Raw genomic sequence first — 27,891 nt, 5'->3', positions numbered from 1 at the left:
TCCTTTGCTGTTGGTTCACCCTCCAATGGCTGTCGCGGCTGGTGCGCTGTGGCTGGCACACCGCTGATCCGAAGGCAGGAGCCAGGTACTTATCCTGGTCTCCCATGTGGGTGCAGGGCCCAAGCACTTGGGCCATCCTCCACTGCACTCCCGGCCACAGCAGAGAGCTGGCCTGGAAGAGGGGCAACCAGGACAGAATCCAGCGCCCCAACCGGGACTAGAACCTGGTGTGCCGGCGCTGCTAGGCGGAGGATTAGCCTGTTGAGCCACGGCGCCGGCCCAAGATTTTTTTTTTTTTTTTTAAATATTTATTTACTTACTTGAAAGGCAGTTTCAGAGAGCCAAAAGCAGAGAGAGGAGAGGGAGGTCTTCCATCTGATGGTTCACTCCTCAAATGGCAGCAATAGCCAGAGTTGGGCTGATCTGAAGCCAGGAGATAGGAGCTTCTTCCAGGTCTCCCATGCAAGTGCAGGGGCCCAAGGACTTGGGCCATCTTCTACTGCTTTTCCCAGGCCATAGCAGAGAGCTGGACTGGGAGTGCAGCAGCCAGGGCTCAAACCCAGGATCCTATGGGATGCCGGCACTGCAGGCGGTAGCTTCACCTGCTATGCCACAGTGCTGGCCCTAGCTCTAGATTTCGATTTTTTTGAATACCTTGGTATCTGTTTAGCTGGGGTGGAGCATTCTAACACAAAGAAATGTTTATAGAAGTTATATACATTACAAATGCCTAGGACAAAGATATAGAAAATATATTGGGAAATTAAAGATTGAGGTACATTGAAGAATATAAATGAAATTTTGTCTCTCACTAACCTGACTGTAGCCCCCAAAGTGGTACCGAGTGAAACATCAGAAAAATTTCTACTTTGATAACCTAGATTTGAGGAGGAATGATAAAAAAAATTCTTTGACCCCAGTGGAGGTTAAATGATCAATTATCATAAAAAGATAGAAACAAAGAAAATCATCACTTTTCAAATGAAAATATTTGTTTCTTTTTGATGTAACTAGTATTATTGGTTTTGGAGGGTATCAAATCTGGATTCTTCTTTAGCAGAATCTGAGTCTCTGAGACACGGATCTGAGTTTTTAAAATAGTGAAGAACTGTAAAACATGATCGTAACGGAAGGGCCCTTGTCCTCTACCCTGTGAGTGGGGAAACTTGACCCGTGAGGCAAGATGATGTCCGGAAGCATTTGCTCTCTGGCTTTGTTGCAGTGGTTCTCCTTTTCTTGGATTTTAGTAAGTGTATAATCTCAGTTCGCTTTTGAAAGGCAGATCACAATGCCAGGTGTCAAGTCCACAAATCAGTCCTCTCCTTAATTACCGAAGTTTGACATGTCCCCATGTTTGTCTCAGAAAATTCTAAACACTCTTTTATTAGCAGGAGGGCATTAAATTTCCTATGTAGACAAATTAACTTCTAGATTATAAGAGAAACAAATGAAACAGAAACCATGGGTAGAACGGGGGAGGGGCCAGTTCCAACTTGAAGCTTTTTCAAACTAATCTGTCTCCTCCTTTCTTCTATAGTTTTAAGACCTTTTCCCTGTTTGAATTCATCGTCTGGTTATTGTCCTCTCTGAAGAGTTGATTTTGGTCAGCAGCTCTTTAAAAAAAGTATTCCTTATTAAATTGGAAGAGGTTAAATATAGGTGATTATTGAAGAATCCTTAAAACCTTGTAGTCACTATATTTGGGCGATTCTTAAAAATAGAGAATTCTGGGGATTGAAAGCATTTTCTTTTAAAAAATAGTGATTTATTCAAAACATAGACACAGAAAAACACAGAAAAAGATACCTCCTAAATGCCCACAACAGCCAGGGCTGGGACAGGTTGAAGGTAGGAGCCCGATGTTCAAATGGGTCTCCGATGTGGGTGGCAGGGACCCAGCTAAGTCAGCCTTCATCCACTGCCTCCCTAGGTGCCCATTAGCAGCAAGCTGGGATGGACAGTAGAGCCAGGACTTGAACCCAGGCACTTGGATATGGGGTGTGGGCGTCCCAAGTGGCAGCTTAACTGCTGTGCAAAATGCCTGCCCTGAAAGATTATTCCTTAAATAAGATTGGCTTTTTAAAAATAAAACAAAGTAAAAGGATGTGAATTGATTTAGAATAAAAAAGACAAATTCATAGGCTAAGGAAGGAAAAGGAAAGAACATATTTTGTAGTCAAGCCAAATTCATGGCAACCCTCAGAGTGGGTTTAAAACTGAGTATCTTCCTCTGAAGTTGGTGATGGCAAGTCCTGGTTTTCAGACACACACACTTGTACACACGAATGTACACACACGCATGTGCATATCTCCAGTTACCTTAGAAATGACAAAATAACCTCCAAATGAGTTTAGAGGTTTTTTTTAAAAAAAATATTGGAAAGCGAGGAGAGAGGGAGGAGAGAAAGAATAGACAGACTCCCATCTACTGGCTCCCTCCTCAAATACTCCCAAGGGCTGAGTCCGGGCATCTGGGTCTCCTCTGTTGGTGGCAGGAACCTGACTACCAGAGCCATCACTGCTGCCTCCCATGATCTGTGTTGACAGGAAGCTGCAGTCTGAAGTGGACTTGGGGATTGAACCCAGGCGCACTTTGATATGGAACACTGGTGTCCCAGCTGTGTATCTTAACAGCTCTTTCATGAGTTTAATTTTGATTCAGAAATAAAGATGTCATATACCCATTTTTTTTTTTTTGATGGAAAAAGGGGGATATGTAGAAGGCCAAATTTCAGAGAAAGTGACAATTTCAGACACCTTGTGCATAATGCGCAGAGACAGGGTCCATCTATACTTGGGTTCCCATGTTCCCTGCCCAGGACAAAGACCAATGTCTGCTTCCCCAAGGCTTAGGCCTGTTTCTGACTCCTGAAGGTTTATTTATTGAGTTTGGAGAGAAACGACAGCTCCTTCTCTTTTCTTTAGCTTCTTACAGTTTAATAATTTCATGTCCCAGGAGTGTTTGAGCAGAAATGAGCTTTGAATATTTATACATGTGCAACAATCCAAGAAGGTCTCTGGGAAAAAAAAGCCTTTGAATGCCTTTGATTTTCAAGATTTCACTATTAAAAATCCCCCACAAATTTACAGTTTTCATGGAGAAGAGTAAATACAGTGTAGCCTCTGGTAAGGACACTGAATTACTGCTGGAAATGTATAAGTGGATGACTTTTTCTTCCTTGTGTGGTTCTTACAAATTGTAGAAAAATATATATACTATTCCTTCCTTCCTCACAGAAAACATTATTTAGAAATTCTTATGTAAAGCTAATTTGCCGTAAGGAATATAAAGCCTTTTAATGGGATATCCAGGTCCCTGTGGGATTTTTTTTTTTTTTTAAACAGACACCATGTGGTGCAATCTGTTATAGTCTACAAGGGGTGGGGGGAGCTCGGCAGGGGCCAGGAATAAAGTCATCTCTGGGAATTTTTGAGGTATTAAGTAAAATAGGAAAAATGGTACAGCTGAAAGCTAGAAATACCTTCCCTTCTGCCCTGAATGTTAACCCAGGATGTATTAACCGTACGCTGTTTTCTAAAAAAACTATTTAGCATTAGTCAGTTTAGGGGAGGAAAACCCAATCTTTCCCGAGATGGTGAAATTGCCATTCATTTTGTATTTTAATCTAACCTACTGGTGATTTAATTTACAGATCTCAAAGGAAGTGTACGCTCAAATATTTGAGGACGTTAACGTATCAACCACTGTTTAATTTTGGAATGTGCCTACTTGCTTGACACAATATTTTACCATCTAACAAATGTTTAGCCTTTTTTTCACTTGACTAAAGAGAAATAAGTTTCACATTGCTTCATTCACCTTCTTATGTGCATATGCTGGGAAAGATTGGATGTTAAAAAAAAAAACTTCCTCATGTTCCTTTCTAGTACATCTAAATCTGTTTACCAATTCAAAGCTGCTAAGAAAACCTGCATTCTCCTGCTAAATCAACTGGATGGCTAGAAACCAAACTGTAATGTAACAGAAAAAAAACTTATCAATTTATGTTCATGACAGAACATGCTTGAGAAGGTATTAAAATTGTTCTGGCCGCTATGCCAGCTTTTTTTTTTTTTCTTCCTTTCTCTGTCTTCTTGTTTGAAAAGGCTTGCAGCTTTTAAGCTGATACTTTTTATGGTTATATAACAGTTCTAATATTTTGTGACATTTTGTATTGTGACACTATAGATGAAATTGTCATCGGACTGACACCCTGTGCTGTTTATTCCTTAATTACAACTGTTAACACTGTAGAGAAGTGTGCTAATCTGCCAGCACATATTATGAAAACAACATTATTGTTACCCACACCAGCACCCACTCCACAGGGTATTTCCAAGAGGGTAGTTCAGAGGAACTCACAGCCCAGTGAACGCTGCGATGTAGCTTATTTGGTGTGTGTGTTTAGCTTGTCCTATTGTCTTCTTTGCAGAACACAAATCACTTGGATTCAAACATGGGACTGGGAGATAGCATGACACCCTCGGGCAGCAGAAGCTGTCTCTATAGCTAGAAAAGCAGAGGTGCTTTATCTCCCCAAAGTGCTCAAGCAGTGGGAGACTGAGGAAGCTCAGAGCTGCTTAGGGTTGTGACCCAAAGCTTTCTGACACTTTTTTTTTTTCAGACATAATGAAAACAGGAGAGTGAAAGAAGGGTAAGTTTAAAGATGAAAAAATGAGAATGAGGTTATTTGCATTCACCAGGTTGCCAATCCCTAAATAACCATGTCAAAATCCAATAACTGTCACCAGTTGTAATAGGTCTCCTATTCCAGTACAAAGTCTGTGCCTTCCCTCAACTGGCTACTTATCAGATGCATTACAGTTCACTGCTGGCCACCGCCAGAGCTTTTGAAGGTTTGTTGGTGTGTGAGGCATGCGTGTTAGGTACCTATTTCCTGATAAACATGATCAGACTAAAGCCAGTCTTCATTTGTCACAAGGAACTGCAATATTAAGCAGACAACCCCTCTGGTACTGTACCTTGTCCCCATAATAAAACAACTGAAAAGTAAAGATTCCAGAAAACTTAAACTGACAATCATAGAACTGTTGAGATGAGAATGATTGTAAATGAAGTTTTAAACAATACACACAACACTGATTTGAAGCTTACTTAATAAAGTGCAGAGTTTTCTTTTTTTAAAATAGGAGTAGGGAATAGTATTTCTATTACCTTTTAATATCAGTTTTATTCTTCCTTGGGTTTGGTAGAGAAGAAATTCATGACTTTGAAACACAAGTAACTGATAACCTGAGATTTCCCAGTAGATTTCCATATCTGCATTGTCATGTAGGAGGTAATGAAACAGTAGGAACATAAACATTCCTAAAAGACCTCCCGGTTACCTACATACTCTTTAACATTCAGCTTTATTAAGCAAGTTTTCTGGAACAGCACGTGAAGAAGTTATCACTCTGCTTCATTCTGAATGTTTTTTTCTGCTTCTTTTTGACTTTCAACACCAACAGGATATGGTGCTCTTCCTAAAAGAAACTGTTCCCATTTGGGAATATATTCTTCTACTGATGCCCAGTAACGAGTCTGGAAAAAAAATTCAAAAGTAAAAAAGCATATCAAGCAATTGAACTTGGCTCTTCATAATAGTCTAAATGTTTATTCCCTTAAGTGTGTGTGTGCGTGTATACACACACACACACACATACGTAGAATGCATTTCCTCTACAGAATATTTTATGTTAATTTTAGAAAAAAATCTGGCTACTTACTAGTGTTAATTTTCAAATTTCTCAGTAAAACCGGAGCCTGGCAGAATTACAGGTTTTAGAATTTTATTGTGATTTTACACGCCCTCTTGTGGCCAACCTTGGGATTATTGCCAGTAGTACTATTCATGGCTACACAGCATTAAATGTTTTTGTTTAATGTTACAAATCCCATATCATACAATTACCCATACTAAAAGTTTTACAATGAAATGACTAAACACGAACAAATGAACTAAAACCAAAATATTTGACCTGGGATGAGATAAGGAACTGAAATACAACTAGTATGTTACAGTTTAGGTCTCTGCTAAATTGGCACCTTAATTGTGTGGGACATACAAATCCATATATCTTTGGAAAGAACACTTGCCATGAAAAATTTTAATTTTTCCCATATATTTTTGTGATGAGAAAACAGCAATGAAAAGTAACCATTCTAAAATTAGAAATAGCTTACAAGTTGAGATGGCATGTCTAACTGTGGTCGTCTATAGGCTATGGAAATCAAGCTGCGTCCAGGAGCTTTGATGGTTTCTTGGGTGACTGCCTTAAGGAGGCCAAAGAGAACCATGCTGCCCAAGCTCTGTGTCACAGGAGGGCATTTTGTACTTTATCAGCACTGTCACTCTCATTTTAAGGGAATTTGGCCAATAAGGTAGATAGCAGTAGGAACACTTGCTAATTGAGCATTAAAGAAAGTCCAGTGGTTCTGAATGATGAAAATGGTGAGGGGTTCCACATATCTCGGTCTATGCATGTGTTTCAGAAACTGCCTGACATACGTACAGTGAAGTTCATCCTGGGGTGTGAGGCTGGTGCCTGGGAGTTTCTCTGCCATTCACGGCTGCATTAACCCATATTGTGTGGGCCCTGTACGTGCCAGAGGAAGGTATTGGGGAATCCAACAAAGAAAAAAAGCATGCCCAAGACACAACTTTGTACCAGGCTTTTTTCTATCCCTGATTGCTGCCTTTTCTTATTATCCTAGATGACACAGAAAATTGAGGGGCAAATTCTCAGCCTTTACTTTTGAGACTATTCATATTCCTAGTTGGATGGAAAGCAAAATGGTATCTGAGAAATATCATGAAAACTACAAAATGCAATTCTTCTATAGGTAGTAAGTTCCCATTCATCACAAATACATTCATACACCAAATATGGTTTATTTTTGCAAGCCGTCTTACCAATCTGTTCTTCAACTGAGCAAAACAAAACAGACAAAACTCATACTATATTGTATGATAATATGTATTTAAATAGCTTTGGCTTTGGTTAAGTTTTTTGTGAAGGGGACTGAATTCCTGTTTCTAACACTTTCATTAAAAAAGAACTTTGGTTCATCATGCTGTCATCTGAAGATTTAGTGCACTGTCTGTTTTAGCTCTACAAGGATGGTTGTTTCCAAGTGACAAAGGATGAAGACAGGGGATCTTCATCAGATTTCCCCTGGCAAAACATAATTTCAAATCCAGATTTTCTCAATTACCTACTATGTAGAAAAGCATGGATCTGTAAGGATCAAATACATCTTGTTTATTTTAGGAAATATGTAAAGCTGGGAAATAGACGTGCATGTAAGCACTATTTAACTTAACAGTGCACTACTACTGGGGTAGGATCTCTCTGAATGAGTTCCGTAAGATTCTTACCTCAAGAGAAACCACCTCAGGCCGTGGAAGTGGGTGAATCCTGGTCTGCAGTGACTTTTCGGCTGTTTCTATATCCTATAACAGACATCAGCATTTTAAAACCAAAATGTATTTGCTACCAGTGACAGCTGTACTATCAGTAAATACATCCCAGATCTCTCACCTCTTCCCTGAATGCACAGTTGGAACTGATGGAAGGACACTGTGGGAGGGGAACTGATGACTGCTCAATGACCCTGCTGCGAATCAAGAGTACAGGTCTTTGTTTGGCTTGTTTTTTTTTTTTTTAAATTTTAAAATAGGAAGAGGGGAGTGGTATTTCTCAGTTCTGCCTTTTCACTTTGAATAGCCAGTAAATTCGTGCAAATATGGCTTCTTCTAAAACTGTTCAGAGCGTGCATGTAGCTATAAAACTGCCTGAAAATTGCCAGAAGGGTAAAATGATCAGCTGTTCAGATAAGAAAATACTGAGATACTCAGACCCACAATGCGCTAACCTTAGAGTAACGAGTTCGAGTGCCTCCAGATGATGTCTACAGTATACCAGTGGCATGCATCTCATCAGTTCCTCCTGCCACTGTACAATTTTATACATATGCAAATATTCCACATTACGAAAAGTTCAGGGAGGTACCTCAATACTTTTTCACTGCATTATATAGATTTTAAGTATAAGGGTTCTACACTAATTTCAGTGACAAGTTTTACTGCTTGGCAGTACATCACTCAGCTGTTGGTATTCAAGTACTGTGCTTTAGTTCAACTTGAATGTGTGTGTATGTCTTCAAATGGTTGTAAAAACACCAGAGTAACTAAACTTAATTCCTTCCCTGGTATAATTTTTACCTTGATACATGCATGGAGCACATGCCAGAAATGTAGAACTCTGCAAGTTGTTATGGAAACATAGGAGCTCAGTTTAATAACCACTCCTCAGTTCAGTGCCTATGTTGTCTTGTGCCCAATTATTTTGTTTGTCAAGTTCATGGAGGCCTTGGATGAAGCCTGTGTAAATTCTCTCTCTCCTTAGTTGATAGAAAGAAGAAAATTTGAAGATCCATGCACAAACACTGGAGCAATCTAAGTAGAGGGCTGTTGGACAGACGGAGAGAGATGGAAAGGGCGTGGGAGTGGGGTGTGAAGAAGCCAATGCTGAACAGGAGAAAAGAGATAGCAGATGGTAGCGGCGGGAGCAAGGAATGGGTGTGAAATATAAAAGGGAAAAACAGGAAATTCCCTAAAGGGACTCCCCAAAGTTGCACTACCATTAATGCACCTGCTGTCTAGAGGAAGGTGATTTGGAAGGGGGAAAAAAATCAATTTAGGGATAAAAAGCTGATCCATTAGCACGTCTATCCCATGGCAGAAGTTTACAGCTACGACACATGCTAAAGAGCTTTGCTGCCAATGCTACCACAACTACAGAAGCCTCACTCTTCTCTGAGCACACAGATTTTACAAATTACACAAATTTTTATTATTTGAGAGACAGAGAAAGGGGGAGGGAATGAGATGGAGGGGTGAGAAAGAGTGAGAGAGCAAGAATACTCTCATCTGCTGGTTCAGTCCCCAGATGCTCCCAAGGGCAAGATCTGGGGCTAGATGAAGTTGATAGCCAGGAAGTCAACTCAAGTCTCTCCCACAAAACTGGCAGGAACTCAATCACCTGGGCTATCAGCACTGCCTCTCAGGTTCTGAATTAGCAGGAAGCTGGAGTTAGGAGCTCAAGGCATGGGACCAGGCACTCTGATCTAGGACACACGCATCCTAGGCCCGCCCTGGAATAACTGATTTTTACTCTTACAAATCCGATAAACAAGCACAGTAATAACCACACCAACATTCAGCTATTATTCTGTGAACAGTTATGAAGCTACTGGGAAATCTAGCACTAGTAGATAATACAAAGGTATTTCAGAAAGTTGGTGGAAATGCAACCAAAAGCTAAGTTTATCTGGGTGCCTGCTGTTGTAGCTCACTGGGTTCAGCTACCGCCTTCAAGGCCAGTATCATATGAGCACTGGTTAGAGTCCTGGCTGTTGGACTTCTGATCCAACTCCCTGCTAATATGCCTGGGAAATCAGTGGAAGATGGCCCAAATGTTTGGACCCTTGCTACTCACATGAGAGACCTGAATGGAGTTCCAGGCTGCTAGCTTTGACCTAGCCTAGCTCTGGCCATTGTGGCCATTTGGGGAGTGAACCAATGGATGGAAGATCTCTGTCTCTGTCTCTGACTCTCTCTCTCTCACTCTACTTTCAAATAAATGAATTTTTTTAAAGATAAGCTTATTGAGTGCAAAAAATTCTAAAAACCAAGCACAGTTTTTTTGTTATATGCATTTTCAAAAAAAATATTTAAAAACTTGGTATTATAAATTATTTTCTTCAGCATCATGTATAAAGGATATTGAGTATCTCTTAGAGAACAGCAGGGTTGCTATCACCCCTCTGAAAAACTTTATTTGCTTAAGTAATATTTTACTTTCACAGATTTTTTTTTTTTTAAAGATTTACTTACTTGAAAGGCAGAGTTGCACAGACAGACATGTATCTTCTGTCTGCCTAGTCCACTCCCCAAATTGCTCCAACACTTTCCATGAGCTTCTTCTGGGTTTCCCATGTGAGTGCAGGGGCCCAAGCATTTGGGCCATCGTCCACTGCTTTCCCAGGCGCATTACCAGGGAGCTGGATCAGAAGTTGAGCAGCTGAGACCCAAATTTTCACCCATATAGGGCGCTGGCATCGCAGGCAGTGGCTCAACTCCCTGCAACTCAGTGCTGGCCCCCTTTCATAGACATAGAGCTTACCTCTTTGATTCCTCCTTCTCTTTCTCCTTAACTGGCTCATCTTTCTCTCCTTGCTCCTAAGTGTGGGTTTTCTTAAGATTTGTGACATCTGGCTTCATATTTTTTTCTTTATCTCCTTCCAGACTGTCTCTTATCTAGCTTCAACTAACCATCACTGTCGAGGGATGGCTAAGTGTTCCTCTGAGCCTGTTTTTCTCAACTCGATAAAAGTAAGCTTCTCTTCTTCCTACTGAACATATTGAATCAAGGTTGGTACAAATGCTGTCACCCAGATAACTATGCTATATCCTCTGTCTTTAACTCTTATTCCCTGCCACTTACAATGTCAAGGCTGTATAGACTGGGCCTTCAGGATATCTTCTCTACCCTTTTCCAGTTCATTCCCAGTGAAGACCTTCTTAGAACATAGAGTCACTCAACAAATACTTCGGGAGTGCTTGTTCTCAGTCAAGCCTAGAGTATATTTTGTTTAGTCCATGATTGACATGGAATTGATTAATGTCTCTAGGGAACCACTTTAAATATGTCTTTGCCTAAACAAAACAAAACACATTGGTACCCATCACATAGGAGAGGAAGTGTGAATTCCTTAACCCACATGGGAAAAATAATCTCTGTGATTTTAGCTCAGCCTTCTGTAGCAAGTTCCATCTTACTATTGCCATGTAAATACCTCTTTTTTGACCATACGTGGCCAGAAGGTAAGGACCATGTCCCATATAAACGTTATGCACCCTAGTATCTAACAAAGTGCAGGGCATGTACTGGGCACTTAAATATTCGTTAAATAAATAAAATAAAGACTATGTCAGTTTCCTGAGTTCAACCAGAAACTTAAAAAAAAAAAAAAAAAAAGGATGAAAACCAAAACACACATGCCCAAGGCATGGCAAAAGAATAGGAAAGGAAAAAGGTGACAGGAAGAGAGGGACTTTGTTATACTTGGTGACTTTGTTTAAAAGGTTTGCCATTCAAAGAGAAGAGGGAGCGGGAGAGGGGAGGGTTGCGGGTGGAGGGAAGTTATAGGGGGGAAAAGCTATTGTAATCCATAAGCTGTAGTTTGAAAATTTATATTCATTAAATAAAAGTTAAAAAAAAGGTTTGCCATTTGACCATTCACAATTTTATAGAGCAAACAAAGCAATTCCTAAGAACTGAAGTCATATGAAACCAATCTGTTATCTATTTGGTAGCTTAAACATATATTAAGTATTCTCAGAACATAGTACTGACTGAATCTGCATACTTGGATATAGCCTAAAAACGAACCATATCATACTAGAAACCACTCTCACTAATCCAATTGGTGATGGTAATGATATCTATATCATTGGATAAAGCAAACAGCATAGCCCCCTTTATTTATGCTTTCATGATTCATTTACCTGTGGCCAACTATGGTCCAAAAATATTAAATGGAGACTTCTGGAAATAAAAAAAAAATTAAGTTTTTGAATTGCATGGCATTGCGAGTAGTGTGATGAAACCAAACTGCTCATGCTGCCTGAGGCATGACTCATCCCTCTGTCCAGTGTAGCTATGCTATATGTGCCCCTTGATCATTAGTCACTCGGTTGCTTGGGATGGAGGATCAACTGTGGCAGTCTTGCAGTGCTTGTGTTCAAGGAACACCCAGCAGCCCAACACCATGTCATACCCCAAGTTCCTCTCATCATGCGGCTATCATGTCATGATGTGAGGATAACAAGTACAGTAAAATCAGGTAGGTTGAGGGGCAGATCACAGTTACTTAAGTTTTATTACAGTAGATTATCATAACTGCTCAATTTTATTATGTTACTGTTGCTAATCTTTTACTGTGCTTTTTTTTTTTTTTAAAGATGTACTTATTTCTTTGAAAGGCAGTTAGAAGTATTCCATTCACTGGTTCACTCTCCAAATGGTAGCAATGGCCAGAGCTGGGCCAAAGTGAAGCCAGGAGCCAAGAGCTTTTTCTAGGTCTCCCACGTGGGTGCAGGAGCCCAAGTACTTGGGCCGTCTTCCACTGCTTTCCCAGGCCATAGTAGAGCTGATCAGAAATGGAGCAGCCAGGACTGGAACTGGTGTCCATGTGGGATGCCAGCACTATAGGCAGTAGTTTTACTGGGTACAGCACAGCCCCCCACTATGTCTAACTTATAAATTCAACTGTGTCAGAGGTATGTATGTATAAGAAAAAGCAGTATAAATAGGGTTTTGTACTATTTTTAGTTTCAGGCATCTGCTGGGGGGTCTTAGAATGCATTCTCTGTGGTTTTGTAAAAGGGAAGGAACATTTCAATTAGTTACATCATTGTTGGAAAATTCTTCGACAACTGGGAGAAAAAGAGGCACAAGATCAATGTTTTAAAAACCATGTGAACTCTTCATGTATTTTATCTTAAAAAACAAAACTGAACAAAAGAAAATGATTTGTAATACTTTAACTGCCCAAATTGAGAGATCTGAATACATTTCCTGCCAACAGGAATTAAAGCTCCTTAGAGCAATGCCCAACTGCATGTTTAGACAGAAAATGCACACAAAGATACTGGAAGAAGCCAAGCTACCTCAAAGAGAGAAGCAAAACTCTCAGTGACTGTTAAGGTCATGTCGAAAAGGCATTTAGTAGATAACTTAGAGAGACTTCCACTTGGTAAAACTGGGGCACTATAGGCATGACTCAGAACAAAAATTGGAAGGGACCGAAACACTACAAATCCCAGGTAAGTTCAAAACAAAACAAAACGATACTTCATTGCTGATCTTTGGAGGATGCTAGGGAAACAACCTGTCATTTTGAAAACTAAATATAAGCAAAGAATCAAGCATTCATCATGTAACTATAGGAACTGTACGATAGCAGATATATGATGAAAGGAAGATTCTGTTTATATCAATCAGCAAAGGAATGAATACATTTGAATAGCACTTTTTGTGACCTATAATGAATATATCTGGGCAATAATAATCAACGTTGACTGCCAACGTTCCAAAAAGAGAGATGATCAGACATTATAGAAGTGTTCTTCCCCAACACATTGAACTTGAATGTGACCAGGCCTCTGGATTTGCATGAGTAATACGCTAGCCATTAGCCTCATGTGATCAGTGAGTACTTGGTATGTGGCATGTACGAATTAAGATGTGGTTTAAGTGTAAAGTGTTCACTAATTTTGTTTACAATCATCACCAGAAAGTGAAAACTTACATATGTGGCTCATATTATATTTTGTTTGGACAGTGCAGCTTTGTGTTTTTCAATAGGGAACAAAAGAATATGTTTAATGGTACTTCAGAGAACTAATTAGCCATATCCAGATTGGGAAACGCTACAGGACCAACGACCTAATTCCTTCAACAAATAAATTAAGACAGGAGTGGGGAAAAGGGCAGAAAGGTATTTCAGCATCTTACTTTTTCAGTCAGTTAAACTGGTGGATTTTATTTGGATCCTGAGTCAAACAAAAGTAAAATCAGGTCTGCAGGCTAAGGCCTAGCCATTGTGGGCTGTTGGGAGTGAAGCACCCCATGGGAGCTGTGTATCTTTGTCTCTGCCAAGAAAAAGGGATGGACATTTGGTTTTAGCAGTTAAGATGCTGCTTGGGATGCCCACAGCCCATAGTGGAGTACCTCCATTCAAGTCCTGGCTTCCCTCCTGATTCCAGCTTCCTGCTCATGCTGACTCATGTCGTTGGGTCGCTGCCACTCATGTGGGAGACTCAGATTGAGTTCCCAGCTCTTTTCTTCCACCTAGCCCAGACCCAGATGTTGTGGGCATTTGGGGAGTAAACCAATAGATGGAGATCTCCATCTGCCTCTGAACCTCTTTCTCTGCCTTTAAAATAAAATAAAAATCTAAAAGTCTTTAAGTTAACTGGAGAAATTTTAACTCTGGTTGGATATTTGAGGAATTACTACCAATTCCTTAGGTTGATAATGGTATTGTAATTTTACTTTAAATTGTCCTTTTGGTGATCTATTTTGAAATATACAGACACATAGTTGAGATATTTATGGATGAAACAATATGATTTGTGGGTATTATCTTCAAAATAACCTGAGGGGTAGAGAAAGGGATAGATGAGGTGTGCAGATGAAACAAGACTGGGTGTATTTTGACCACTACTGAATCTGGGTCATACTCACATGAAAGTATATTCTCCTATTCCCTCTTTTATGTAGGCTTGAATGTTTCCATAACAAATGAAAAACAAATTCCCAATGTGGACGATGGTGCAAATGTTACTTTCTGGAGGATTCCAAAGCCCATATTTAAATGAGTTGACTCATGATTAGGGCAGGTGAAATAGCACAAAAAGTCATGTGCTGAGATCTCTCTTTTCCCCTTTCCCTCCCAAACCAGTAATATATATCTCACTATAATTAAAACAGTGAACCCAGTTATGGTCAGGTTGGTTTTAATCTTTTTCATCTGTGGGAGGTCCAATTTCTGGGACAAGAAAAACAACATAACCACAAGACACAGGGTCCTTGGTGCAAAGAGCATTGAAGCAATCATTAAACTTACTCTTCAGTGACTTGGAGAAAGTGAGAAATGTGGGAAGCAAAGAGGAAAGGACTGGGGTCCTTGTGGTCACTGGTCATCCTGGGTGGCGGTGTTGTGAAGGCCCTATTTGTTGGACAACTGCCCCACAAAGGCTCGAGGGCCCTCTTCAGGGACTTGCTAATGATATTTCTCATCAGATACAGCATTTTCCCATTGTTTTCCCTGTTGAGTGTTTGTCCATCTTTCTCATGAGATGATGCTATTTACCAAAAAATTCCCTTTCTGGGTAATACAATATTTTGTGAGAAGGAAGGGAGAGATGACAGTTGATATAATGCAAGTCTTCACAGACCAAAAAATGCTTTTTTTCCCCAAATTTGTAGCAATTATGTTTGTTTGGAAAAGGCAGATAGCACTCCATTTTACCCATATCAACAGAGAAAAATCATACAGCCTTTGTTTCCGAAGTTCACTATCTTTTTTTTTTTTAATTTGACAGGTAGAGTCATAGACAGTGAGAAAGAGAGAGAAAAAGGTCTTCCTTCCATTGGTTCACTCCCTAAATGGCCGCTATGGCTGGTACTGCGCCGATCCGAAGCCAGGAGCCAGGTGCTTTTCCCTGGTCTCCCATGCAGGTGCAGGGGCCCAAGCACTTGGGCCATTCTCCATCGCCCTCTTGGGCCACAGCAGAGAGCTGGACTGGAAGAGAAGCAACCGGGACTAGAACCCGGCACCCGTATGGGATACCGGCGCCACAGGTGGAGGATTAACCAAGTCAGCCATGGCATCGGCCCCAGTTCACTATCTTTTATAATTACTCATTGAAGCCTAAGTTTTCTTCATTACTTCTATTCATACCTATTCATCTACTGATATGTTTGAATATCTGATGGGATTAGTCTCTTCCTTACTCCTTTATTTAAAAAATTCTTCATATTGGATTATCTTCCTAGTTTATTTTTCTAATGTACTTGCAGAAATTTTATTAGGGTCAATGCAAATTTTGTTAAGCTTTTAAAAACTACCGGCGCCATGGCTCACTTGATTAATCCTCCACCTGTGGCGCCGGCATCCCATATGGGTGCCGGGTTCTGGTCCTGGTTGCTCCTCTTCCAGTCCAGCCCTCTGCTGTGGCCCGGGAGTGCAGTGGAGGATGGCCCAAGTGCTTGGACCCCTGCACCTGCATGGGAGACCAGGAGGAAGCACCTGGCTCCTGGCTTTGGATTGGCACAGCTCGCTGGCCGTGGCGGCCATTTTCGGGGTGAACCAACGGAAGGAAGACCTTTCTCTCTCTCTCTCTCTCTCTCTCTCTCTCACTGTCTAACTCTGCCTGTCAAATAAAAAAAACAAAAACAAAAAACAAAAAACTACCTATGAATAACTGTGGAAATTGACTTTTTAAAAACAGTCTATCCATTCAGGATTAAGTCCTATGTCTCCTTTTAAGTTTTATTTTAAAGCTCTTATTTTACTGTGATAATTTTCTTTATCATGCATATTCTTTGGTTAAATGCATTTCCAAGCATTTTAGAATTTTATTGCTAATGTGAATGTGATCTCTAGTATTTTTCCAGCTCTATAGGTAGAACTGCTATTGGTTCTTATAACTATTTACCCATTAATTTAATTTTTAATGATTTATTCATTTATTTGAAAGACAGAGTTAGAGAGAGGCAGAGGCAGAGGCAGAGAAAGGTCTTCCATCCACTGCTTCTCTCTCCAAATGGCTGTAATGGCCAGAGCTGGGCCGATTTGAAGGAAGGAGCCAGGAGCTTCTGCTGGGTCTCCCACACAGGTGCAGGGGCCAAGAACTTAGGCCATCTACTACTGCTTTCTCAGGCCATAGCAGAGAGCTGGATTGGAAGTAGAGCAGCCGGGATTGAACTGGCACCCATACAGAATGCTGGCACTGCAGGTAGCAGCTTTACCTGCTACACCACAGTGCCGGCCCCCTATTAATTTTATTTTAAAACATATATATCTATTTTAACTTGATGGCAGGGGTTGGTGGTTGGGAAGGGGAGATCTTCTGTCTACTAATAATTCCCCAGATGTTTCTACGTGGGTGGTAGGGACTCAAGTACTTAGCACCTGTTGCCTCCCAGGGTGAGTATTAGCAGGGACCTGGAACAGGAAGGGGAGCTGGGACTCTGGTAAGGGATATGGATGGTATCTTAACTCCTTTGTCAAATACCCAACCCTTCTCATTAATGTTACTCAACTCTTAATATAGTAGTTTAAAAACAAATTTGGCTTTTAGGAAGATAGAGCATCATTTATAAAAACTGTTATATATTCCTTTTCAAAAGTTAAGCCTCATTCTCTTACTAATATTTATTGTGAGGAACATCTAAATAAGGTCAAATAATGCATGCTAAGAGAGGTTATCCTTATTTTATTGCTGTCATTATAGGAAGGCTTTCAAGTTTTTAATGGAAGCATTTTTTAAGTGTGTGTTCTCATAATTCTGAAGTACCTATCCTAGATATGACCAAGCCTTTCTTGACAAGGGGCATTAGGAGTGCTTACCCTATTCTTTCCTTATCTCCAAATTAAGGAGTTAGCCCAGATTAGTGGTTTTCATAATTACTAAGAGCCACTGCTGGTCAGGCAAGGGAAGCTGAACAGGTGGGGTGTGCTTTTATCTGAGAAAACTTAGTGCTAAAAAAAAAAAAAAAGAAAACTTTCAGATGAGAATCTAACTCAAAAGTCTATAATAACTCCTGTTTATTTTCACAATGACCAGAGCCATAAACATTATTTCCAAACTTCAAAAAAATGAGGAAAAGATAAAAAAAATGGCATAGGCAATTAATTATTCAAGACATGTAAAAAATAAAAGGGAAGACAACTCTTGCAGCAAACACAGTGTCTACAATGTAATATGTGCTTAGTAAATGTTTGTTAAATGTCTGCAAGGAAACAGACAAAAATGTAATTATTCCTAGATGGGTAGGATGATTTAGAGGTATGCCATTTCATCTTTAAACTTTCAAATGATTTTTCAGTGACAATATATGACTTTGATATCAGAGAGAAAATATACCAAACTGAAGTTCGTCACAGCTCTGAAACCAGCTTCATTGTCTTCCTCTTATAATTGTATATGGCAATGATTTATTAGCTACCTTCCTTTTTTATTTATGCAGTATTTTTTCTGTTTTAACGCTGGGGTCTTTGAGGAAGTCCACTTCTTTTAAAAAAAATTTTTTTTTCTTTTAATTTGAAAGATGCAGACGGAGAAGGACCTTCTATCTTCTGGTTCACTCTCCAGGTGTCCCCAACAGCAAAGGCTGGACAGGCTGAAGCCAGGAGCCAGCAATTCAAATCAGGTCTCCCATGAGGGTGTCTGGGACCAAATATTTGAGTCATCAGCTGCTCTTCCCCAGGGTGTACATCACCTGGATCAGAAGCAAAGGAGCTGGAACTCAAAGCAGGCACTCTAAGATGGGCTGTAGGTATCCCAAGCTACAGTTGAACTGCTCTGTCACAAATCTCCCCCTATTTTATTTTTGGCTGACATGTAACTATACCTATTTATGGATACAATATGATGTTCTGATATATTTGTACATAGTGTAATGATCAAATTACAGATAGCCCAACTATCAGCTCAACGAATATACCATTTCTGGGGCCGTGGCTCACCTGGCTAATCCTCCACCTGTGGCGCTGGCATCCCATAGGGCCGCCGGGTTCTAGTCCCAGTTTTTCCTCTTCCAGTCCAGCTCTCTGCTGTGGCCCAAGAGGGCAGTGGAGGATGGCCCAAGTGCTTAGGCCCCTGCACCCGCATGGGAGGCCAGGAAGAAGCATGTGGCTCCTGGATTCAGATTGGTGCAGCGCTGGCCGTAGCAGCCATATGGGGAGTGAACCAACGGAAGGAAGACCTTTTTCTCTGTCTATCTATAACTCTACCTGTCTAATAAATAAATTTTTTTTTTATTATTTTTTTTAATTTTTGACAGGCAGAGGGGACAGTGAGAGAGACGGGGAGAAAGGTCTTCCTTTGCCGTTGGTTCACGCTGATCCGAAGCCAGGAGCCAGGTGCTTCTCCTGGTCTCTCATGGGGTGCAGGGCCCAAGGACTTGGGCTATCCTCCACTGCACTCCCGGGCCATAGCAGAGAGCTGGCCTGAAAGAGGGGCAACCAGGACAGAATCCGGCGCCCCAACTGGGACTAGAACCCGGTGTGCCAGCGCCGCTAGGCGGAGGATTAGCCTGTTGAGCCACGGTGCAGGCCTAAAAATTAAAAGTACCATTTCTTTGTGATGAGAACATTAAAAAAATCCTTTCTTCTGTTTTGAAATATACATCATTGTTAAAATATAGTCACCCTATAGCACAGAACACTGGAACTTATTCTTCTTACTTAACTGTAACTCTGTACCCACTGACCAACCTCTCTACACCAACCCTTACCACATACAACACACCACTCCTCCTTATCTTGTGTTCTAGGTTCAACTTGGGTGAGATCAACTTTTTAGATTCCACATATGAGTAAGATTCCAATTTAAGTGTCTTTCTGTGCCTGGTTTATTTCATCTAACATAGTTTCCTCTTGTTTCACCCATGTTGTTAGAAATGACTGGATTTCAACATTTTTAAAAGGCTAAATACTATTCCATTCATCTTTTGACGAGTTGGGTCAATCCCATGTGTTGGCTATTTTGAGCAGTACTGCAATAACACGGGAGTATAAATGTCTCTTCAACAGTCTGATGTCATTTCCTTTGGATACAAATTTAGTATTGGGATTGCTGGATCACAGGGTATTAGCTACCCTTCTTAATCTAGACTCCCCATTCTTACCTTGTCTGTAAACAGCAAATGAATCTTTTCTTAAATGCCCATATTTCTTCTATAAATCTCTATATGTTTTTACTTAGACACTTTGGGTACTGTGTCATCTCTAATATAAATTCTTAATTTCTTGGTTCTTACAACATATATCCAATCTTGCTTCCTATTAATTTCCAAGCTAGGTAGCTCGCAATTCCAGAAACATCAACAGGACCATCCATTCTTCTGGTCTTGACCGTTAGAATTCAGTGGAATGCTTTGCTTTTTGTCTATTTAAATACAGCTCAAATTTAGCTTCCTCTCTGAGATCTCTTTAGAAGATTCTAGCTCTAAAGGATCCTTTCACTGTTGTTCCTATGGTTCCCAACTCTATGCCATGTAATTTAATGTCTGGTCACGTGATAGCTCAGAGTACTTCATAACAAGGAACTTATAATCTTCTATCACCAACAACAAACCCTGTGAACTCCTTGATGTCAAGAACTCGAAATTTTGTCATCTTCACTCTTTTCCCAGAACTAGCTTAATAGTAAAGACCCTCGAGGAATTCGTCAAATATTTGCTCATTAAAAGGAAAACACTCGAAAGCCAAATGTCACAGCCGTTGCTGCAGGTAGGTAGCGATCAAGCCTTCCAATTTAGTTTTTCTAACTTTTCACAGCAAATTCCAGATTATCCTATATATTTCCATTTAAAAATAAATATTGTTAACACCATTGGGCAAGTAAGACATATGGCAATATAGAATGCTTTGGTAGCACTATGGCTGTGACTTAAATTACTGTGGATCAAACTGCCAGAAGCTGAGAAGATAACTGAATTTTCTTCTCCCTTTATCCTCTAAGGAAGACAGAAGATAACTATATCGTGCCTATCGATGAAAATATTTAACAATAAAAAACTGAAAACACTGCTTTATAACTTAAATAATATAGTCTTACTACCAAATGTTTTAGTCATAGGATCTCTTGGAAGCTTGAATGGAAGCAAACTTTAGGGCTTTAATTATGGATGAAGCCATACAATTCTGGAAGCAAAGTACAGCAAGCAGCCAAAAATGTTCCACATATGATTTTACTCCAAATGGGCACATTGGCCAAATGGTGAGGCCCTGCGCACTCACACACTTTGACCACCTCCTCCATAACCAACAAGAGAGTTCTGGGAAATCTGTAATCAGAGATACAATTCTGTGTGTTGACTGCGGCCTCAATAGGGCAAAACCAATCTATTCTTATTTTTGTGATGTTCAGTAGTTTGTGGTCGGATCCAAATATGCTACAGGGACTTAATGGTCTTTCAGAATGTCCCTTCAAAGATGGAAGATGAAAAGGTACATCCTTACTACTTCTTGCACAAAGGTGATCTTAGTATTTCTTCTGTAGTTACTGGATTTGTAGTTGACAGTAAACATTTAACATAAGCACACATTAAATTTAATTTTTTTCATTAAAAAAATGAGATGCCACATGCTACTCATTGAGCTAACATGGATTGTGAAAAATGACACTGTTTCCTTCTACTTATTACTCAGAACAAAGAGATTATGTAAATCAAACCTAAGAGATTCATCTCAAACACTTTTGGGAAGGTGGAACAAACGTTTAGACTCAAGTAATGGAAACTTACCTTTAAAAGACTACGATTTCTTTTGAAAGCAGTCTCAGCAGCTTGCACCTGAGGTGCCTTTTCTGTGTTTTGACCGCCAAACTTTCTCGCCATTTTTTGAAGCAACATTAGTCTTTGTGATACTCTAGGGTTAAAAAAATGAAGAGTATATAGTTAAAAACTTAAATGCAAGCATTTTATTGCCTCATTAATTAAAAAATGCATTTTTAATTGTACCTCATGCTAACTCTGACCTATATTGAAAGTCCATTACTATGTCCACTAATAAGCCAGAGAAAAATTTTGGCAGTTCAGTAAGTCTTCAGTGAATCTGGGTAAAATTATTTTTATTTTCATTAACATATCCTTTATATATGCCATAAGTACAGGCTTCTGTTTTTTAGCCTCTCTGGTCTTTTGAAATTATTTTAGAGTGTTGAAGATATGTTTTAATTTTTGGTGAAAATGCAAACTGTAATACATATCCCCTTGTACACATGGTTATATATACCTCCCCACACACATACATTGATAGAACTTGCTATATGAAACCTTCTGCTTAACACTTCAGTACCCCTGAATCTCATGTTACACATTTAGAATTGTGCTAAACTTCCATATGTTTGAAGAAGCAATAAAAATATTTTTTCCCTCTTTTTCCAAGAGAAAGATGATGGTTTGATATATGACTGAGAGGCAATGTATATGTATGCATACTTGTAAGGTAAAACAGTAATCAAAGAAAGATGTGAAAGTTATAAGTAAATTCTTTAACTATTTTGTTATATATAATATACTTTAGAAGTTTTTTTGCTGGTCAAATGTTAACTTCACAAGTATCTGATCCTCTTAAATGATTATTATGAAAATGTGAAATGATAAAAAGCACATAAGAAGTATATATAGCAACCAGTTTCCCAAATATATGCGAAGGTTCTCAAGAAATACCATGTTTCAGAGGGCTTTCTTAAAGGTCAAACTTAAAACTGGCTTTTTCAGTAGTCTTTTTTTGTAGGAAAATTGTTTAGAAGGCTAACGAAGGGAGCCATATAGAGAAAAGGAAAATCTGAGAGCACAGAGAGGGTTAATAATAATTTTAAGAACAGGACTGGCTATGCACTTTGTAGAACCTAATAATGTCAGACACTGATTGTAGAGCATGAACCCGACCATGGAAGGTCACATATGCATTATACCAGCCCTGAGTAAGAGGCTTAAAGAAGTCCATCAGATAACAAGGTGGAGCCTAGAAGGCGTGAGAGAAGGGTGAATTTATCTGGATATTAGGAAGAAAATGTAAAAAGATATGACATAATTACACTTTTAATTTTGGTTGTTCGTAAGATACAGGGAAGTTTACTAACATCAGCCTCTTCAGTAGTCAGATAATTAAAATGACCCACTTCTAAATTTTTATGTCTTCCTCTGCATACAATGTTTCACTAATAAAGCCTAGCAATGCCTTTATTTGGGTTAATCTTTAAAAAAAAAACTTACATTTCTTCATGTCTTTTAGAAAGGCGAATTTCTTGAGTGAATATAGAAGTCATCTTTAATCAGAGCTCTGTACTAAGCTTTCTCCTAAATAATAAAAACAAAGTTACTTCTACCACATGTCCTCAGCTGTACAACATTTTATCATTTTAATACCTCAAGGCATTGGCTTTTCTCAGTGGAGAAAATAAAAACTTACATGTAGTGTGTAAAATAAAAGAATGCATTTAACTATCTTCTTATTCAGCATGTATACTTATTCCTATGCCATATGTATACAGGAACACCAGGAGTTAGGCAAACTCAGCATATTTCAATCCCCCCCCCCCCGCCCCCTTCTCAGACTCTAACCTTAATCAGAATAAAAACCAAACAAGTAGCTGGTACTAAGACTGGTAAACATTTTATTGTATCAACAGATAGGAAAGGAAAAAATCCACTCTGCAAAGTTCAGCACCATCCCATTTGCACGTGCACAGCCACACAGAACAGCAAACCAGTCTGAGAACCAACTGGAGACTCATGGTCTTTCCCTTCCTGGAAGACTGCCCAGTTTTACACATCCCTCTTCCAAACAGAAGAGTATTTTTCATGTGTGACTGTGAGAAAAAGCTCAACAAACTACCTTCATGCTACCCTGGCCACTCAGGATTCCCATTTGGGGGAATTTAGGTGAACCTCTTAGCATGGCACCCCGGACATCATGAGCCAGCTCACTCTGGCTAAAGAGCCTGGGCCCATACACGCAGAAGTGTACTGAAATGCTTCGAAGGTCTCAAGACAGAAGGTATATCCTCCGGTTGGGTGCAAGAGCTGGAGAAGGGTCCTGTCCTAAGCGAGAAACGGGAATGAAAACTTCCCTGCAGTGAGGCGTTCCTAGATTTGATGACATCAAACTTTGTCTAGAAACCGCCCGAGTGTCCTGCGCCGACGGAAAACCCGAGCAGTTCTTTCCGCACCCGCTCAGAGCGCGAAGGGAGCTGAGCCGGGGGAGCGAGCGCAGCCCGGCCCTGCCCTCATCCGGGTTCTCTTCCTCTTCAGCACCGCGGACAGCAATCGCGCAGCGGCTGGCCCACCCGGGTCTAATTACAGACCCTTCCCCGCCTTCCTCTCACTTTTGTTTCGCAACGCGGCCGCTTACCGCAGCGGGAAGGAAATCCCGGAAAGGCAGCCCGTGGTCCCTTCTCTGCCATCCCCGCCACCAGTGCTCCAGACAAAACCCGCGCCAAGTTCTGCCTTGAGGACCGAAGATCGGCGCCGTGTCACTCACCAGCCCACCGACCGCCCACCTCCCGCTAACGCCCGCAGGATTTATGAACTTCGCTCATCACCCCACTTCTTCCCTATCACAACAGCTGCCCCCCGCCACCAGCCTCGCGGGCACCTGCGCCACCGTCGCACAGTCCCGGCACCCGCCGCGGTGGCACTTCACTCACCAAGCCCGCGTCGGGGCTCTTCCGGTAAGGCGCTGGCTACTGCGCCGGCGCCGGGGCGACCGCGCAGGCCTGGGCGTGGTCACGCCGGCTTCTCTCGTGCGCGCGGCGCGTGATGACGTCACGGCATCTTTATAAACGGCGAGCGCCTGGCGCGAAAGCGTAGTCGAGTGTCGCAGCTCGAAGGAGCGAGACGGCGAGTTGTGTGAGAATTTTGGGGAGCTTGGTCTAAAAGGGTCTTTACGAACCCCGTGGAAAATATGTTTGGTAGGTTGCTCGGTTTCCACGCCGTTTAAGTGGGACGTGACTGTATTGAAAGGGAGAGTGAAGCTGGCTTCTTAGAAGCAGGCGTGCGTCAGTAGAGTGTGGAAGCAGGGGCCAACTCGGCAGAGTAGTCCGAGGTGTTTGAACCGTCTTCACGGCCCGTTTGCTCAGAAGTGCGTTTGGAGTAGCGCGCAAGTGCTGCGCTGTGGGAGCCGCGTGCTGAGCGGTTCCTCCCCGGGAAACAGTAATCACGTTGCCTTGTGTGCACCTGTGATCTCCTTGAAGCTCACAGCAGGAGATAGGTATTGTATCGTCCTCGGAGAGCCAAGGAGCCGAGGTCGATTGTTAAATTTGGTGTTTGCTGCAGCCCTCAGGGTACGCACTTGGGAGCAATCCCTCAGAGTTTGAAAAGGCGTTCGGAAACACTCCTTGTTATTCCTTGACCTCGCTCTGTGGTATTAGTTGTTTGATTTTACAGAGGAGAGAACTTGGGTTCGAGAGTGGTTATTTTCTTCCTAAAGGTTTTTCAGTTGGTAAAGGGCAAAGAGCTAGGGCTCCAGTCCAGATATTTTTGATTTTTCCCTGCCCAGAATGTGTGCATAAAGCTTAGGTGCTCCTTAGAGACCCTAGCGCCTCATGGTTCCTCTACGTGGAAAGCCCTGTAAGTGTACATGTTAGGTTTAGCCCGTCATATCTTCGCTGTGCTGATGGCTCATGGAAGCTTTCTTTGAACCCCCACTGATAGGTCCGCACCCCCTGGCGTCCTGTTCTCTTTCCTCCACAACACAGTAACGTTTCATACTCGAGGTATCTTTTGTCCTTTAGTTTCTCAGTGCACCCGCCAGGAGAATGTGAACTTCCTATGAACCGATGTCTTTGTCTCTTTAAAAAAATTTTTTTTATTGAGGAGCCAGTGTGGTGGTGCAGTGGGTTAAGCAGGTGCTTGGAGTGCTGGCATACCATATTAGATTGCTGGTTTGAGTTCTAGCTACTTGGCTTCCAATCCAGCGTCATGTTAATGTGCCCAGGAAGGGAGCAGAAAATGGCCTTTGAACCTGGGCCCTTGCCACCTGTGAGACAAAGATGGAGATCCTGGGTCCTAGCTTCAGCACAGTCCAGCCCTGGCTGTTGCTGGAATTTGGGGAGTGAACCAGCAGATGCAAGGTATCTCTCTTTGCCTCTCCCTCTCTGTCGCCCTGCCTTTCAAGTAAATCATAATAATTATTTATTTATAATGAGGAAAGGAAATCTTCTGTCCCCAAATGTCAGCAACTGCTGGAGCTGAGCCATGCTGAAGCCAGGAGTCAGGAACTTGATCCAGGTTTCCCATATGAGTGGTAGGAAGCTGGAATTGGGAACAAAACTGGAACACCAACCCTGGCATTCACTCCTGTGTGGCATGTATGCTTCGCAGGTGGTGTCTTAACAACTGAATCCAAAGCCTGACCCCATTTTTTTCTCTGATTTGCTGACGTACTTCTTAGTGACTAGGATTGTCTGACATACAGATGCTCAGTAAATATCTGCATACATGGATGAAATAGTGCCCTCAATGAAATTTCGTCATTATTTCAGTGAGCCCTGTCTTCAGTTGCTAGGAGCTGTTTGACTCGCACACTGTTGCATACACTTACTGCTCAGGACATGTGACCCTTGAATGGACTTGCGTTCTAGGAATGCAGCAGAGCTTTAGCATGTTCATGGGGCATTTTTGTGGACTTTTCAAAATTGGCAAGGGGTTGCATGAAATGGAGCCTGAGAGCCTGCACCTTAAAGCATTTATATGTTGTTTAAGGTAAACTTTGCTCACATCCTTGTTTTGTGTGAGTTTCCATGGTAACGCGGTTGGACAAACCCAGCTCTTTCAACTTTGAGCCTAGCTTTTTCAGGTCATTGTCTGCCTTAGCTGGAAATGAAGGAGTATTTTGGAAATTATGTTGTGATTTTTGGGAGAAGAGTAACCAGGAATGTACCATGATTAAAAGTTAACTGGATAGGCTGTAACAAGTTACTTTATGGCATCCTATAGTAGTGCTTGCTCTTTAATTATCTTAAGAGATCTGCGATAGCTCTTCTTTTCATGAAATGTCTCATAGATGATGTATTCTGTGAGGCACCTGGTGGGTGAGAGAATCTGTGACAGTTACCTATTAGTATGTGGTGTCTGCATTTATTGGGTAAGTTTGGGTACTTTCTAGAGTGAGTCACTCATGGCCTACATGCAGATAATTGGAACTTACTAAGTAACACCTGACCCACAATGGCATACTCTGTAAATGTTTAATGGAGTCAGTGTTTTCTAACCCCTGTGTTGCTTCTTGTACCAGCATACAGTCATTATTCCTTAAACCTCACGATCTTCTGTAATATGTCCTTTATTCTCATAATTTAGAAAGTATTGTGCCAGTCATAGATTATATAAAGATGTGTTTATTATACAAACGTAGAATACAGTCTTCCCTTATCAGCCTAGAGTCTTCCCTTTTAAAGGTTTACTTATTTATTTGAAAGGCAGAATGATGGAGAGAAAGGGAGAGAGGGGTTTTGCATTCATTAGTTTATTCTCCAGATGCCTGCAGAAGCTGGAGGTGGGCCAGGCCAAAGGCAGGATCCTTATCTTGTTCTCTATTTGGGTGGCAGAAACCCAGATACTTGGGCCGTCGTGCACTGCCCTGCAGGAGCAGTAAGTAGAAAGCTGGATGGGAAGCTTGCAGTAGCTGGGGCTCAGAAGTGGCACTCTGATATGGATGCTGGCGTCTCTGCCACAATGCTGAAACCTGGCTGAGCTATTTAGGTATATTCAGTAAGGTAGAGAATGATGGTTGACAACATAAAGAGGGTTAATATGGGTGTGTACTCAGTCTGTTGCAGGTGCTTTGCTTGAATTATTATCATAACCATATGAGCAAAGGTGAGTCTTAGAGAAAAGACGTGCTTGAGATCACACTATTTGTGAGGGAACTCCTGCATGTTTGATGTTATTGTACTTTTGTGTATTCAGAGAATGTCTAATTAAGAAGTGTCATGCAAATTACAAGGATTTTATGTAGGAAAGGAGAGAGCCCTGTAAGCTGGAATAGTCTAGATTTTGGAAGACTGAGGTGCACTTTGGCAAATGGGTGGGATTTGGAAATCTCTGTTAGTGATTGGATTGGTCAGGCGTCAGGAGAGTGTGATGTGCCATGTTCTAGGTGAAGGCACAGAAATGTGTGCATGAGAGGTGAACGCAGTGGAAAGGAAGATTGAAAAGTGTTTTCTCCTAATTGTCCGTGATTTTGAAAACTTCAGGTCTGTTCCCAGAGAACTTGGAAGCAGAGATTTTGACAGTAGTAGAAGGAATTATTGGAGAAGCTGAGACTGGTGTGGAGAGGAGAAAGGAGGACAGAAAAGGAGGGTTCATGTATAAAAAAGGGCAAGCTTCGAGGGTATGAAACAATGGAAAGAATTGCAGAACACTCGACTCTGTGAAGGTCTCCAAGTTCCTAACCATAAAATCTGTTAGAGTTTGTTCAGCCATCTTTTTAGACTCCCTTTGCGTGTACTCTGAGCAGGAACGTACTAACAGCAAAGAACTTGTGACTGCAACGGCTTTGAGTTTTGTTCCTGTTTC

At 41.1% G+C, this 27,891-nt stretch overlaps 1 protein-coding gene and 1 long non-coding RNA gene across 4 annotated transcripts in view; one reads left to right on the top strand and one right to left on the bottom strand.

The window, feature by feature from the left end:
- Window positions 1-2,694: 2,694 nt before the first annotated feature.
- Window positions 2,695-24,104, bottom strand: CEP15 (centrosomal protein 15). 3 transcript variants are annotated; one of them, XM_062201192.1, is made up of 5 exons: window positions 23,969-24,049; window positions 22,588-22,671; window positions 21,112-21,235; window positions 7,383-7,457; window positions 2,695-5,545 (listed from the first exon to the last, which is right to left on the bottom strand). In XM_062201192.1, exons 2-5 carry the CDS (start codon window positions 22,638-22,640, stop codon window positions 5,414-5,416), a joined length of 384 nt encoding a protein of 127 aa, XP_062057176.1. In that variant the 5' UTR covers window positions 22,641-22,671; window positions 23,969-24,049; the 3' UTR covers window positions 2,695-5,413. The 3 variants fall into 3 exon arrangements, with proteins under 3 accessions (XP_062057176.1, XP_062057174.1, XP_062057175.1); XM_062201190.1 differs by lacking the exon at window positions 23,969-24,049 and adding an exon at window positions 23,726-23,929; XM_062201191.1 differs by having other exon boundaries at window positions 2,696-5,545; window positions 24,021-24,104.
- A 93-nt stretch (window positions 24,105-24,197) lies between these two features.
- Window positions 24,198-27,891, top strand: part of LOC133767071 (uncharacterized) — a 52,317-nt gene continuing 48,623 nt past the window's right edge. Inside the window, exon 1 of the long non-coding RNA XR_009866801.1 lies at window positions 24,198-24,284. This is a non-coding gene — a long non-coding RNA (uncharacterized LOC133767071). The remainder of the gene's footprint in view (window positions 24,285-27,891) is intronic.

The sequence above is a fragment of the Lepus europaeus genome, chromosome 9, assembly GCF_033115175.1.
Source record: "Lepus europaeus isolate LE1 chromosome 9, mLepTim1.pri, whole genome shotgun sequence".
Taxonomy (NCBI): domain Eukaryota; kingdom Metazoa; phylum Chordata; class Mammalia; order Lagomorpha; family Leporidae; genus Lepus; species Lepus europaeus.
Note: the sequence above shows the minus strand (reverse complement) of the source record. Positions and strands in the feature narration are given on the sequence as shown.

What these genes read in the sequence shown, in the direction of transcription:
- CEP15 (XM_062201191.1), bottom strand. Translation starts at nt 22,640, where the DNA reads ATGACTTCTATATTCACTCAAGAAATTCGCCTTTCTAAAAGACATGAA. An exon ending in TCTAAAAGACATGAAGAAAT is followed by an intron (nt 21,236 to 22,587) that starts GTAAGTTTTTTT and finishes TTTTAACCCTAG; the next exon opens with AGTATCACAAAGACTAATGT. An exon ending in GAAATCGTAGTCTTTTAAAG is followed by an intron (nt 7,458 to 21,111) that starts GTAAGTTTCCAT and finishes TGTCTGTTATAG; the next exon opens with GATATAGAAACAGCCGAAAA.